Source organism: Dipodomys spectabilis, unplaced genomic scaffold, assembly GCF_019054845.1.
Source record: "Dipodomys spectabilis isolate Male_0828 unplaced genomic scaffold, ASM1905484v1 ptg000140l, whole genome shotgun sequence".
In the NCBI taxonomy this organism is placed as follows: Eukaryota; Metazoa; Chordata; class Mammalia; order Rodentia; family Heteromyidae; genus Dipodomys; species Dipodomys spectabilis.
Window position 1 is genome coordinate 16067514 of NW_024870817.1, and position 16731 is coordinate 16084244.

Consider the following 16731-nt stretch of genomic DNA (forward strand, 5'->3'; position numbering starts at 1 on the left):
TTGAAATATATCCCAGTCTACTTTTAACTAAAGTCTTAATATTGATTAGAGTTTCTTGAACACTATGTTCTTTGAATTCCTATTTGATCCCAGTATTCCAAGGTCTAGCTTTGAAAACTAGTGTGGCACTTTTTTGTCATACTTTCTAAATCTCACATGTTTCACAATTTGAGAATCATTTTTGTCATCCATTGCCTGAGACAGCAACTGTTAGGGAAAAAAAATTACCTCACTATAGACTTACTTTAGCTCATCTGCTTTTTTACTTACACTGTTAAGAATGTGTGTACATCATCATTTTCAAAAACCTACCTGCTGTACACCACGTTCATTACTAAGTGTTCGAAGTTCATCTGAATGAGCCACACAAATCTCATGCAGTGCTGCTAAATCACGTGACAAATCAGTTCTAGAATGTTCTGTAGTGTCCGGAAGTTCGGGTACATTCTTTAAAGGAATTATAAAACTCCATTTAGAAATCAATATACTGGTATTTTCTTCTGAATGATGCTAACTGGGTATAGTAGATATAAGTTTTAACATAACATTTCTGTAAAGAATGATATTAATTTCAAAATCCCCCCTTAAGATTAAAAAGCTTCTTATTACTGTAGAATATATACCTGTATTTACATGAAAGCTAAGTTCCATTTTCTTCCACAGGGTATCTCAATATTCTTTTCATCCTAAAACAATAGGTTACCTAACAGCTACATATCTGTAAGTAGTTTTTATGGAACTAAGAGTATACACTAAATACAGTTATTAACTGCTAATCTAGATTAAATATAATTTAAATTTAAAATTCAGACAGAATCTCACTTTATTACAGTCTACAAAAACATCAGCATATAAGAAGTTGCACTATTGAAGTGTTAAAATATTTTCACTATATAAACTAAATTATATATTTAAAACCGACTTAGTGTCTAAAAAGGTAATACAATTCATAGAATTTAACTTTACTGAGAAATATAGGGTCTTAGAAATTATAAATTTTAATATTATATCATAGTTTTATTAATTACAAAAGCCAAGTGAGGCACTGACAATCACACACTGAATGTAGTGGAACACCAAATCCATGCATCTTATTTATTTTGTATTTTTATTTTTTGTTGGTTGTGGGGCTTGAACTCTGGGCCTGGGCACTATTCCTGAGCTCTTCAGCTCAAGGCAAGCACTCTACCACTTGAGCTACAGCGCCACCTCTGGTTTTCTGATAGTTAATTGGAGATAAGAATCTCAAAGGCTTTCCTGCCCTGGCTGGCTTTGAACAGTAATCATAAGATCTCAGCCTCCAGAGTAGCTAGGATTACAGGTGTGAGCTACTGGTACCCGGCTCTGTAACTGAAACTTCAGTTTTACTGAAAAACATTAATTTTATACATCCAAAGATCTCAAAGTACTTCATGAATAACATGAATAATTTAAAACATCAAGACATTATATTAAAAATGTTATGAAAAGCACAAGAAAACTCATTCTCCAGTCTACTTATAGTAGCAGACTGTTAGTATCTGTGGGCATATTGGTCCAAGGACACTCCATTAAGGAGAAATAGTTTATGTTCAGGCAGCATATAATTAAGGGCTTCTCTGCTTCAACTAAACGAGGTAAAATGTGTATTATAATATTTTTACTGCACTTCCTTAAAACTGTATAAAGACAAATAAGGCAGATTACTGTACTTAGTGAGTTTGGTTAGAACTGCATTTTTCACCTTGTTCAAATCCTATTGTAACTATTCTAAAAGTAACAAAAATAGTGGAAAAGATTATTAATGACAATACAAACTACAAAAGGTACAATGGATACTATTTAGTGTATAAATAAATGCTTACACACAAGTAACAGTGAAATATTTTTGAAAAAGCAGAAATGTTTTTGTAACTTCTATATAGAAAAATCTAAAGGTTGTTGCTTAAATGGGTTCTGCTATAAAGTATGGTTCTTAAAAGAGTTGAAAATTACATACATACCCCAAGTTCATCTAAAAACATGATCATACGATGTTTGTTACTTTTGATGAATGGATTGACACCTTCCATATAAGGCTCCTTTAAAAAAAAAAAAAAAGCTTGCCATTTGTCTTAGAAACAATTGGCTGATGATCTATTAACAAAAACTACATCCAGTTTTTGTAAGTCTGCTATCTATCAGTAACATCACATTATGAGAGTTTAATCATAAGACAGTTTATTTTCCATCTGTAGAAGAAAAATCTGTGCCCAAATACAACTCATAGGATATAGTCTGAAGACACAAACTGCTTATTTATGCATTGAAAAGGATTATTGAAACAGAACTTATAAACCCAGCACTTTTTATAGGAAATTACAAAGAAGGCAAAAAACCGTAATTAGCTTCAGGATTCAGGTAAATTCAAATGTTAACCAGCATATGTAAACTGCTTAAAATCCTAAGCCACTTAAAAATACACTATAAAACATAAAAGGGTAATTTTTTAACACAAATTCTTAAAATCAGTTTTATAAAAATAACCTGAAGACCTCAATAGGTAATCCAAAAGATGCAGACATGTAAGTCTAATAAAGTCTAATAAACAAGTAACATGGCTATCATAAGGACAAAAAATTAAAAAAAGATCTAATTTCTCACAAGCCTGTCAGGAGAAAAAAATACCTTATATTGCTAAATCCTAATAGTATTTAATTCAATTATGAATCCTCCAAAGGTTAGGAAATGGATAAGTATAAAAGGGAGTTTATATGGATATTTGTTATGGCAGTAACAGTGATAAATTGAAATTCCTTTAAGTATCTAAGGACTGTATGACATTTACATAGTAGCATATTTATTATAAAGTTAAATGTTTCCAGGTTTACAAGAAACTAGTCAGATTTTAAGCAAGAGTTTGTGACAATATGATTCCAACTAGAATATTCATTTGTTTTACTTGTTTCACATTTCGGTAATGACTGCCTGCTTTAAAAACTCATTCGAATATATATTTTTAGGTTTATTGTGAAATAAATGATTATAATTTAAACCTGCTCAATGACCTTTATATTTAAAATACAAGAATCTGAACCAATTGCCCTTGAAGAATTACGTTGTATAATGAATAAAATGCTGTGTTTTAGTTACACTGTTGAAAGTGTAAGTTTATGACATACCTTTGCTGAAAAATTAAAGTATATTTGACAGTTTTATAATGTGAATACTTCATTCACAAATTACACTTAAAGTATTAAAATAGGTTTTTACCTTAGCTCCAAATTCAACAAGATTTGCTAAATTCTGCACAGATTTAGCCACTAGTATCAGTGTTCTTGCAGCAATTGGAGATGGAGAATCTGTAAGAAAATTTAGGCACAACTGAAGAAAACTCCAAAGATACTTCCAGGTGAAAAATATTATAAACTTAGATATTAATGTTTTTCTTTTTTTTTCTTTTCTTTTTTTTTTTGCCAGTCATGTGCCCTGAACTCTGGGCCTGGGCGCTGTCCCTCAGCTCAGCTCAAGACTAGTGCTCTACCACTTGAACCACAGTTCCACTTCTGGCTTTTTCTGCTTATGTGGTGCTAAGGAATCGAACCCAGGGCCTCATGCGTGCAAGGCAAGCACTCTATCACTGAGCCACCTTCCCAGCCTCCTATTAATATTTTTCTATTCAGGCCTATTTGAATTGTAATGTTGTACAACCTGTCTAGTTCAAATGAACTTCAGTTTTGGGGTCCTGAGGAATTTAACTTAGGACCCCTTTGGCTCCCCATTATTGCTAGGCAGGTACTCTACACTTTGGACATGCCTCAGCCCTATTTTGCCTTAACCTTTCTGATAGTGCTTTCTATTTGATATAGCTGGGATTTTAGGTATGTACCACTGCACTCAGCCCAAAAGAACTTAAGGGAAAAGCTAGGGAGATGAAAGGGGTACTATAAAACTCAACAATTCCCAAATGGATGATAATATTTCAAAATGCCTCACAAAGTCTGATTTATATAGTACCACACAGACTCACTCCAAAAATCTTTCAGGGCAACTCACAAAGCTAATTTCAATCCATCTGGGTTAACAACTGTAATCTAAGGAATATCCTGCCTACATCATTATTTGCAGTCCACTAACTGACTTTTAAGATGCAGAAAACAAAAAGTCTGTTAGGTTCTACTATATTTTAAGGAGAAATTATAAAATATATTAAACTTTAAAAATATTTCAAAGCTCAGGAAAGATTTCCCTATTAAAACATAATGGAGGAAGTGGTGCTGTGGCTCAAGTGGTAGAGCGCTTGCCTTGAGCTGAAGAGCACAGGGACAGCGCCGAAGCCCAGAGTTCAAGCCCCATGACCGACAAAAAAAAAGAAAGAAAAAACAAACTATAATGGAGCCAGGCTTTGGTGGCTCATGCCTGTAATCCTAGCTACTCAGAAGGCTGAGATCTGAGAATCACGATTCAAAGCCAGCCCCGGTAGGAAAGTCTGTGAGACTCTTATCTCCAATAAACCACCAGAAAACCAGAAGTGGCACTGCAGCTCAAGCTATAGAGCACTTGCCTTGAGCTGAAGAGCACAGGGACAGCACCCAAGCCCAGAGTTCAAGCCCCACAACCGACCAAAAAAAACCCATAGTGGAATGTAAATAAAGTATTCATGGCTATAAATATGAACCCTAACATATTTACTTAACAGTAAATGCTGTAAGGTTGACTTCAAACTTTGATCCTCCAAGTTTCTCTCCTCCAAGTTCCTCCTCTAAAGGAAGCTATACCTCTTCTAGGTACAGACAGTGGTGCTCAACTTATAATTTTTAATGTGATGGCTACAAAAGTAATAATTTAAATTTTTTGAGGTGAAAGGATCTTTCCTCCTCACTTTCCCGATTGCTTGGACTACATGTGTGCCTCCATGCTGTTTTCAAAAAAAAAAAATTGGGGGGGGGGGGTAGGGCCCACATTCTAACTATGTAGCCTAGTGTGCTAGCCTCATATTCTGGGATCCTCTTAACCTCCCAAATGCTGTAATTGGAGGCCAAAACTATGATGTCCAAATCAAGGTATTTTAACTCAACTTCTAGGTTTACTGGGTTAAAATAAAAATGATTTATGTTAGCACAACATTTAAAAATACTAGCTATCTTCTTTCTGCTCATAAATCTGAAAGTCATTTCACAATGAATTTATAGGCAATAAACAAAACTGAATTAGGATTGCTGGAGTTTAAAATGGCCAATTAACATGATATAAATTGATGACAAAAGTCTTCAACCAGGGCTAGTTTTTTGTTTGTTTGTTTGTTTAAAGCCAACTTAATTATTTCTTGCATTTGAAGTGCTTTCTGATGACATTGTTGGCTTGAGAGACTGCCATAGTTCTTAAGGACTACATGGATACAACCAACCCCATCTCAGGGTTTTCTCTCTTGGTCAGTTTTGCCTACTTATTCCCTAATTTCTTGTCATGATCAACCTTACTGAGGGTATTCAGCAATAAGGGCCTCCATCAACTTGACATACACTGGCTTGTTAAAGCTGGATCCAAGTGTTTGGAACAGGTCTAAGGTTTTGACAGCTTTGGGAATTCCCATGTGCTAGGGCCATTGTGAATGAGGGCAGCTTTGGCACCTCTTGTAAAACAGTATTCACATACATTACACCTTTAGCACTGATGCCTTCCTTTGCCATGGTAGTGGGTTCTAGATAAAACTGGCTATTGGTTGCACCACTTCCATACCTCAGTTGTGCCAGGGAGCTACTGTACAAGTATTCAGTTCTAGCCTCTAGTAGTCTAGCTGAGACTAAGCACACTAAAACTCTTCTCAAATTATAAAAGCCCAAGCTGCACATTAAGTCTTCAGAAAAGGTTGAAACTATGTAGAGATATTAAGTACAGTGAATATACTGCTGCCTTGTTAAGTAGAAAAAAAAGGGAGTCTTCTTGGAATTAGGTAATTGTTTAAAAATCAAATTTTAACAGGAAAACAGTATTCTTACCAAATAGTATGACACTGTTCTGATTTCTTTCATTTCAAAATGTATGAAAAGCTAATTACCTGAGATGATATTAAACATCCGTGGATTCAGGATGGCAGGGCAAATAAGCCGAAGAAAAACAAAACCACTGAATGGGAGGGAAAATTTTGAGAAAATTATTTTATATTTTACACTAAAATAATAAACAGATTTTTTAAAACCTTGCAGAACCATTGCCTTTACTTTGAATTAACATAGGAAAAAAATCTTTAAGAAAACATTACACTACACTTATATTTTAGTGTAATGCTTCACTATTTTAACAAAACAAGAAGATATTAAGCCAGACTTATGTTTTAACAACTATATCTTCTTGAATGTACTTTTCCAAATCTGGAATTTTAGATTAGCTTTGGAATGATGTTAAGTTTACCATTAGCATTTACTGTGTCACTGATGTTTATTCTAGACTTCTAGAGGAAGCAGCATACTTAAGAACCCTTTGAATTTCTGAAATACTATAGGAATTAAACCTTTACTAGACACAGTTCTCTAAGGTTCCAAAACTCACATTCTCTCCCTTTTCTTTCTTCTAAAACTTATTTAAACAGTAAAGTCTGTTGTACAACCTGTTGGCTATACCTGTTTCAGTTTTGTTGCTAAGAATGAATGGAAACCCATGGCTACTATCACCAAATCCTTGATAAAAGAAAATGTATAATATGACAATGAAACTCTGGAAGCTTTCTGAATAAGAAAGTAACAGGAGTCTAATTTAAAAACTTGTTAAACCACAAAAAAAATTACACCAAAACTGAGTATAAATCTAAGCCTATTAGAAATTCCCACTCTGCTCCTGTTCTTTTCTAAGAGTGGCAATACAGCTTCACAGCATTTGCCTTCAAACATATGTCAGCTTACTAATTTTGGCCTCAAGTTTTTACAGTTGTATCTTTTATCTAAACCATGACAATTCTTTAATAAATTTTAACTTGAAAATTTGAAAAAAAAATTGTATTCAAGTGGGGGGTGTATGAAACTGAAATTTGACTTGGTCACTACATTGTACTATGTAAGAATTCCAGGGTAGAAATCTACTTTGAACTTAAGAGTAATTTAAAACTCAAGAAGGACACATAGCTGCTTAAGACATATTTAAAAGCTTACTAAGACACACCATTATGTGGAAGATGATTTCCACCAAAAACATCCTGTTACATTAAACAGTCAGCACTGCAGGTTTCCCTGCTATATTTGCTAAGCAATTTTAGTTGTTTAAAACTTAAGTTTATTGAGCACTTTGATTTCCACAATACATATACATAAATGTGCTTGTAATTCTTTGTTTCCTCATAATTACCTCTAAAGAAAAAAAACACACAAAAAAATGAGAGAGAATCCTTAGCTTTTATTTTTCCTACAGCTAACAGATATTTTGTTCATGCTAAGGATCAAACCAGTGCCCCATTCATGTTAGGAGAGTGCTCTACTACTGACTATGCTTCTGGGCTCTCAAGAAGTTTTTATCTGCAAAAAGCAGTCAATAAACAAAATTCAGATTGTTGTATAATATACTGTCCTTTTTCTGAGATTTCATGTAACTGGCGGTTACATAATGAATTGTATTAGGTAAAATGTTGTATTTTCTGAGTTGTTTGTACTTGTCACATTGTATTTGTTCGGATGCACTAAGGAAAATTTTCCAACAATGATATGAAAGATACTAGGTTTATTTTAGGTTTGTTTCAGTTCTGCCTTAGATATATTCACTGTAACTTTAGACAATTTAGCATGCTCAAATCTGCTTCCACATTGGAAAAATAAGCTAGAACAAGGTATCAAATTCCATGACCTGCCAAAGGACCAGTTCTTTTTTTCTTTTTTAGATAGTATCTTATAGTGTAGCCCATGCTGTCCTTTAACTAGTGAACCCCTCTTGCTCAGCCTCCCAACTACTGAGATTACAGGTATGCATTACACACCCAACTACACTTCTGATGACTCTTCTTCAATGAGCAGAATGAAAATGACACTGGTTGAAAATTAGCTGGAGATACTGATTTTGTTACAGACAAACTAAAATCTAAATGGTTCCATTATTTCTCTTTGTTCTCATCACTAAATCTCTTTTTTCTCATATATAACTTTATATAATACATACACAAATCAGTATGTGCTATATACAATTATGTAACAATTGAAGTACTGAACATTACCTAACAACTCTTGTTCTCATGGTGGTATTTGTAGGCCACTTGTGCTGAACAGATTTCTGTAAACACCCATAAATATATCTCAGTGTCCTGCCAAAAATAACATAACCATCTCAATACAGAAAGCAACTAAATTCTAATCTCATGGCAGACAAAACTCAATTTATACTTAAGTATTACATTTTAATGTGATTAGCCTTCCACTCCCTACCAAAGTAATTGTACTATGTAAGAATTCCAAGGTAGAAATCTACTTTGAACTTTTAAAGTAATTTAAAACTCAAGGATACATAGCTACTTATTTAAAAGCTTACTAAGAACAAACCAGTTTCTAACACAACTGTTTATAATCATTAATTTTAAATTATGCATTATCTAAAAGTATGAAGCAAGTATATTCTTTTTTTTTTAGGGGTGGAGATTGAACCTTGAACCTAGGGTCTCATATCTAGTAGTTGGGTCCTGTATTACTGAGCCATACTTAGACTCTAGTGTACATTTTGAAAAAGAAAGTATAGATAGACTAAATGTAGAGAAAGCTTCCACACTTTATTTGTTCCCTAAGCTTCTATTCATCATTCATCTTATATTTAATTATTTTATATTTATAAATTTCTCTATAGAACTGTATGACTCCTCTATATCTTATGTAAACATTTCTATATATATATATATATATATATATATATATGAGACATCAGCCTGTAAAGACATGGTTTATTTAATGAATGTGGCTATTTCATTATTTTTGTTAGTTCTTTTTAATAAGAATCATCTCCAAATTCATAAATCTCACAATTCTGCATCAGCCACTCAAGTGCTGAGATTATAAGTATATACCACAATATCTAGCATTCACTCTACTTTTAGTATTTCCTTATATTTTTCACTTTTATTAAACATTCATAGTTTAAAAACAACTTTTTCAGGACAAAAGAAAGCTATCATATTTTAGAAAAAATATTTATTTTTAAAAATAAAGGTTAGACAATTTCCTGCCAAATGAAAAGTTCACCACTTACGGTGGAAGTATTTCTGAAGCCATGAATATTTTCTCCACAAGCTCTGAAAGGATGTTCAATAAGTGTGCTAAGTTAGTGTTCACATCTTCATTTTTTTCTAACTTTGATGGACTTAACTAAGAGAAGGAACAAATCAATATAAATGCATCATGGTAATAACAATTTCAAATTATCATAAGTAAACATTGCCCTCTTCAAAGTTATTCCTCCTGTTATATATTGTCATGCTTCATAATAACTATGTCATTTCCTATATTTCCAAACTAGATCACTCATTTCTTCCCTTTAAGTTACTAGTAAGAATTCACAACTTGGTGCAGGAATATTTGTCAGCTCTTGGCATTAAAACTAATCCCCTATCTTAATTGTGTACCAATCTAAAAATTTAAACTGAGTACCTTCCTTTGTAATTTTTCTCTCATTAATATGAGACTAGCCACCTGATATTTTGAATGAGATTCAAAATTTTAAGTTTATATATTCATACTGAAGCCTTAATCATCTTAGAAAATGATTTTGACTTTCATTTATCTCCATCTTTCCACAAAACCTTCAACCTACATATTAGGATTTACAATTAAGCATTTCTAATACAACAATCCAAACTGTTTAAGTGCTGACATGTTGCCATATGAGAAAGTTTTACACCTGATCTCATATGAAGGGGCAGTCACAAGGCTACGTGTATTAAGACATTCATGAAAGAAGTGAGTTTCATGTTTGGATTTGGGTCCTGTGCCCAAAACACCTAATTATAGTAGGAAAGACCCGCAAATCTGAAGCACTTCCCTACCATTTTGGACAAGGAATATTCAATCTTTACAATAGTCTCCATAAATTTTTTGGGACTATTTATTTTGCACAGTTTCCAAAAGTAGGCAGGCTATACTTGATAGTCCAGTAGGAAAAATGACAAAATACCACAAAAGTTAGTGGTTTCTAATACCAAAGTCAAGTACTTCGTATGTTTGCTGCTGGGAGTTCAACCCAGGGCTTCTTAAGTACTAGGTAATTGCTCTGTCACTGAGCTGTATCCCAGCCCTCAAGTATGTCCTTTTTTAAAAGGCTATTTTGTATAACATTTTAATAACTATATTGCAGCTGGAGTAACTGCTTTCAGAATTGATTTCAGAAACGTAATTTTTCTTAAAATATAATTTGCTGTATAACTTTCTCATTAAATATGCTATTTACTCAAATACTAAAAGGTAATATTCTTACCTCACAAGACTGTTTACTTTCCATTATCTTTAAGATGGAGTCTTTCAAAGCATGATGAACAAATTGTGTAGCAGTGGCTTTCATATACTGTTCCATCAAGGTGCTTGCGAGTGTTGTGGCTCGAAATAGGGTAGTGGCTTCATCTACACCAAGATTTACATCAAGATTATTTGTAGAGAACTGTATTGATATGATCAAATTAGTAATTTAACATTTTTATTTTTCCTCAATAGTGAGTTTATGTAGCAATCAAATAATGCTTATAACAACATACTGTGTTTCTATCAACTTATGTTACCGGTGTATGTATTAGATCATAAATGGGAAGGACAAACACCACTGTTCATGTAACAAAACATGAAGTCTTACAGTGGTTATGTTATGTGTCTAACATCAGTTAGCCAGTTAGTAAAAACGGAAGGAAGGACTACTTTGCAGACTACCTATTTCATGCTTTTAAAAGTATGAGTGCATTTGCACATAAAAGAAAGCATTGTCTCATAATGAATTATTAGACAAAACATATTAAACATTATGTTAAATAAATATTATATTAAGTTTTAGTAAAATTTTAATGAACTAAATATAATACAAGACAATACCACCATTTTACCTACTCTTTAACAAATTTTGGTATTTTTAGAGTTTTTATAATTTTAGACTCTGTCAGTTATTCAGAGAATTCACAAGCAAGAACTCTTACTGAACCAAAGTATGAGGATAAATTGGATTATTCTGACACAGTAAATTGTTAAAAATCTTGTATGTCCAATGACCTCAGAACTACTACAAAAGAAATGAAACACATCTGACCTCCAATTTTAATGTAATAAATTAGCAAAAATAAACGGGACTATGGAAAATAATCAAAACTATTTTTGTTAATCAAGCTATGGAGTATTGATCACACACAGAAATCATTTTCTTATATCTTCTAATACTTCTCTGACAGGACTTATATTAGAAATATTAGTCTCTTAAACCCATTAAAGTTGACATCCCAATTGCAGTTTTTGTTGTTATCACAGGCTGGGGTTTTAAACTTAGGACTTTGTACTTGTTAGACAGGCATGCTACCAGTTGAGTCTCAGTTTCTGCTCCTTTTGCTTTCAGAATTTTTTCAAATAGAATTTCTCTTTTTGCATGGGCCAGCCTCAGAATGCAATCCTTCTACCTATGCCTGTTACCTAGCTGGTTTAACACCAACTGCAGCTGTTAATGAAGGAAAAACAAAACAAACTTACTTGCAATATGATTTAATTCTGTAATATAAAGGCAAAACCTGTATGTTTGATACATAAAATCTTGTTAGCTCAGTTTTTAACATTACACATCCAAACTTTTACCTTCCATGCTTATTTCTCTGTCATTTAGTGTACATAACAACAATGATTCAAGCTTTTCATGAAGAAAAATCCTCAGTAAGATGCTAGCCAGTAGTGTTCGGTCTTGTCCACATACATGTGATAAGGCATATACTACATGAAGTTCTTTTTGCAGTATAAGCTAAAAATGACAATAGAAAAGACTGCTGAAAGCACATAGAACAACAGGAAAGGTCTTCTTTCATATGTTCTTATGTTAAAAGAGATCCATTGAATAAATTCATCAAAAATAGAATGAGTTTGTAGTCTACATATATCTGGTCTCTTAAGATCTTAAAACTAATAAAACAAAGTCTTTAATCTTGACCAATGTGTCACTAGAATTATAAAATTAGTATGTTCAACTTAATGGATCTTTTGTTGAATGTTTCTGCTAATCATGTCATTAAAATCAGACTGGTAAATAACTTAATACCTCCTTAAATTCACTGTACTCTTCTTCTGGCATAATTTTTTCCATAGAATACCGTGCTCGAACACGCAGGGATCCTGGTTCAATACCTTTTAACGGTATGTGAGAGCTGAGCAGAAACCATTCATCTGTGGCATGCCCTTTCTGTAACCGGCTCAACTGGCATCGCATAAATACTTGGAAAGAAAAGCAGATGATTACTGTATAAAACCAAACATGCAGTTTTCTACAGTGTTAAATTATCACTGACAACACCAAGTCAATACTAAATTGCCTCCTTCATTTGCTAAAGGCTAGTATGTCTACGTGCTAAACCATGGTAGGCAGGGATATAAGGTATGATAATCAAGACATGTCTCTGAATTTTGTGAAATAAGTCTAGCCAAGAAATCAATTATAGTATAGTGTGCTGAGTACTGTGACAGCGAATAATGCTTTTGTGATAAAAAGGAAGATCTAATGCAACCTAGGAATGTTAAAACTCCCTCCCAAGGATATAAGCCTGAAGGTGATTTATAACAGGATAAGTAAAAAGGTAGAGAAAAAAAGAGTTGAAATAAAAGGTATGGTTTTCCTTATATGTCATTATTAATATTTTTATAATAAAAGTAATGCAGAACCTCTAAAAATGTTCAGCAATTATAAACATTTTATACAGACAAATTTAGACTTTGATCTATCTGCTAATTCTTATCTATTCCTTCCCTAAGTCTGCATTTTAAGAAGGTATTAACCTAATTCATCCTGATGTGAACTGCTAAATCCTACTGTCATCTGTTCTCCCAACAGGCTGTGAAGAAATGTGCTGCTCAGAACAAGAAATGGGAACATTAACTATTATAATGAATAATAAAATAAAGATTTTTTTTTTAGTAGTATTAGGGACTGATCTCAAAATTTCATGCATGTTAGTATATGAACTGCGCCCCAGCATTCAAGTGCTATATCAGTGAGCTACATCTCTAGCTCTAAAGTAATTTTTAAAATAGAATACCTATTTGCATATAATCTAATTACATATAATAAAGTAGACAAAAGCTAAAGTAAAAAGTAGGGAAGAGAAGGAGTACCACAAAAAACTACAACCATTTTTCTGGTTCTTAATTCATTAAGGAAGAAAATAGAGGTATGTATTTTAGTCTTAGGAACTCAGCCTTACAGTATGTACAATTTATCCAGTTTGCTCTTTTCCTTTAATAAATAAGAAGCACAATAAGAAGCTATCTCAATTTGTACGGTGCTTGAATTTGCCTTTAATTTTTCATTTTAAGATATTTCATTATGAATTCTAAGATATGTAAAACATGCTTTTTCTTTTTTTGTGGTTGTTGTTATTTTACTGCACTAAAGGAACTGAACCCAGGGCCTTGCACTTGCTATGCTATAGTGTAGAGCCCAATCCTAGCTCTAAAATATGCTTTTTAACTTAAAAAATTTTCTGTATCAACTTACAGATATCTGGGTCTTTGCTTTTCTTTGTTTTATTACTAAGAGTGATTTCAAATCTGTTGATGTCAGGAGGAAGATCACTAAAGAGCAAAGAGAAAAAGAATTAACAAAATGTTCTGGCATCAAATTACATTATGTTCTACTGTCAATAAGCCCCGTATTTGTACTAAAAATGTAAGCTTGGTATATCCAAAACTATTCACAAAATATTTTATTATTTGGCAGGCAAGAATGGCAATAACCAAATTACACACTTGTTATCAAAGTTAATATAAAGACATATATTACGTTCTTAATAAAGATAAATCAAGCTAGGTGCTGGTGGCTCACACCTGTAATTCTAGCTACTCAGGAGGCTGAGATCTAAGGATAGTGGTTCAAAGCCACTCTGGGCAGAAAAATCCGTGAGACTTTTTTTTCTTTCTTTCTTGCTATTGTTTTTAATGTATTTATAATGTACTATGTGATTTTTTTGTTTCATTTTTTTATTGTGAAAATACCTTACAGAGGGGTTACAATTACATGGGCAAGGTAATGACTACATTTCTTATCAAGCACTGTTGCCTCCTCCTTTGTTTCCCCTTCCTTTCCCTTCCCATCTCCCACCCCCACTGTGAGAATCTTATCTCCAACAAACCACAAGAAAATCCGAAGTGGTACTGTGGTTCAAGTGGTACAATGGTTGCCTTGAGCTGAAGAGCTCAGGGAAAGTTCCCAGGCCCAGAGTTCAAGCCCCACGACCAAAAAAAAAAAAAAAAGATAAATGCAACAGAAAAAAAAGTGTTAATAGCAACCAGACAGGATTCCTTATTCTGATAATTTAGACACACAAAAAAGTAAATATAATATGACTACAAAAATTATTTAATATCATAAAATAAGACTTACTCAAATACAAACTCTTCTGACCATACTGGGTTTTGCCCTTCTCGTGCATGAGTTTTTGCTACTTGGACACTATTCAGGTAGATGTTACAATATGGATTAGTAAAATGTTTTACTGGGAGTTTGTGGGCTTCTTCAATATGCAAAACAAGGCTGCTGACCTAAAGAAAACACAAAAATTATTGCCCCAGTTTTACAGAATAACTGTTGCCACCTGAATTAACAATATAGTATATTTATCTTAAACGTTTTATTCCAGTGAAAGAATTCCACTGCCAAAAGGTGTTTCTTAAAATACTGATTTTACATTCTGACTTTAACCAAAAGTACACAAAATCCAAAGATGCTATACTATTTGACAGTTTTGGTACCAAAACTTAGATCTTCTCACTCCAAATATCAGGTCCTCTTTCTCTCCGTATGACCTACTATTTGTGTGACGTTGGACAAATTTGTCTCTTTGACCCCCCATCTTTCTAATATATAATACTGCAGGTTATTATTAGAAATGTACTTCAGATATTAGTTGTAATTATATTACTAACAAATGTATTATTTTTTAAGTTCCATAAGACTTAACTTTCCCTCATTTGCAAAAATTAAGGCTGCCTTTCCATAGCATATAAGATTCCCAGTTAAGTGAAGATATATGACAGTTATATACATAAACAATTCTTGGGAAAAGCACTAGACTTCAGGTTACAAGAAATATTTAATTGGTTATATATTAATCATTTATCCAACTTCTATTAGAAAAATACATAAAATTTGACAAACTTATTGGAAATACCTATAAATCATTTAAGAGTCACTTTGGTCAATAAATACATATTAAACTTGCCTCAAAAATTACAAGAATGTCACAATCTGCCTGATTCCTTCTAATAATCTTGAGATTACTTTAAATGGAAGGAGAAAAAAGTAGAAAATATAAAATTGCCCTAATATTCCAAGGAAATAAAGAGAAAGCCTAACTTACCTTTTTGTATACACAAAAGGATTGGTAGTATTTAGCGTTTTAAATGAAGCTGAAGATCATGCAGTGGGTTTAAAAACAACTAGTAGAGAATTAAAAACTCAAAGCTTTATTGGGATGATTAGCACAAATCAGAGAACCTTTTCAATAAATACTTTAAGTTTTATCTTTCAAGATAATTTTTTAAAGGGAAAATGATTTGGTATTGTTATTTTAAGTGAGAGAATAAATAATACTTTATTCAACATTTATTCAAAAGTTAACAGACTATAAATTGGCATAGATATATAAAGAACATTCTCTTTCATAAAGAAATTATTACTTTTCCTTGACTGACAGTAAGACTTTAAAATGCCAGAAAAGATTTATTTCCCTTAAAAAGGGTCGTCCAAAGTAGTTTATATAGAAATCAAAAGATAAAGAACAAAGTGAAAAATAAAGATTGTGACAATTACAAATCCAACAAAATTTCGTTTTACCTGACGAAGGCGTTTATTAGATGTTCCTGGACTGCTTTTCCGTAAATTGCAAAATGCCTGCAGACCTTTCATCCAATCCTACAAACAAAGCAGAAAGAAAAGAAAGAAAAAACAGTATTTTAAAGAAATGTACATAGTTTATTTACTTTTTGTCTTCCAATCATCAACTCATTTTTTTTTCAAATTAAACAATTTATCATCTAGGCTGGCAATCCTAGAATATACTGTACTACAATTTCTTTTGGCCTAAATAAAGTAGAATAACCAAAATTACTATAGCTCATCCAAAACTGCATGAATTTATGTAGAAACTGTAAATTAGTCTTAAATATACAGCAAAGGGTAGATAATTAACTGCCCAAAACAGTAAAATATATATTAAAGAAATTGTTTCTCCCAAACAAATGTCTAACATCAAACACCTAAAATATATATGAAAGAAACTGCTTCTCCCAAACAAACATGTTTGATACCTAACACAAATATTATGGTCTAACACCTAAATGCTCTAATACCTAAGTTTAGCTATGACAAAAGTCAAATTGATACATTTTGTAAGGAGGAGGGCCAAATGCAAAGCCAACTAATAATTTATGTGTTAACATTTAAACCTCACACAATTTGAGTTATTTCTAACTTTATTAAATACAGTGTTAGGTTCTTAAAAGTCCTTTTGGCCTAATCAAAATGATACTAACAATCACATTTTCTTAACATTTAAATTTTTTTGGCTGGAAAAAGAACAGTTCACAT

General features: G+C 32.5%; 1 protein-coding gene across 2 annotated transcripts in view; it reads right to left on the minus strand.

Moving 5' to 3' along the window:
* The window catches only part of Rasa1 (RAS p21 protein activator 1), a 70316-nt gene that overhangs the window by 1641 nt on the left and 51944 nt on the right, over positions 1-16731 (minus strand). For both annotated transcript variants that reach the window (XM_042690726.1, XM_042690725.1), the window contains 12 exons: positions 15979-16056; positions 14527-14684; positions 13642-13718; positions 12193-12365; positions 11739-11898; positions 10393-10535; positions 9172-9287; positions 8153-8239; positions 6017-6084; positions 3232-3320; positions 1983-2060; positions 313-447 (listed from right to left, as the gene is read on the minus strand). In XM_042690726.1, the coding sequence (XP_042546660.1) occupies positions 313-447; positions 1983-2060; positions 3232-3320; positions 6017-6084; positions 8153-8239; positions 9172-9287; positions 10393-10535; positions 11739-11898; positions 12193-12365; positions 13642-13718; positions 14527-14684; positions 15979-16056 (1362 nt within the window). The remainder of the gene's footprint in view (positions 1-312; positions 448-1982; positions 2061-3231; positions 3321-6016; positions 6085-8152; positions 8240-9171; positions 9288-10392; positions 10536-11738; positions 11899-12192; positions 12366-13641; positions 13719-14526; positions 14685-15978; positions 16057-16731) is intronic.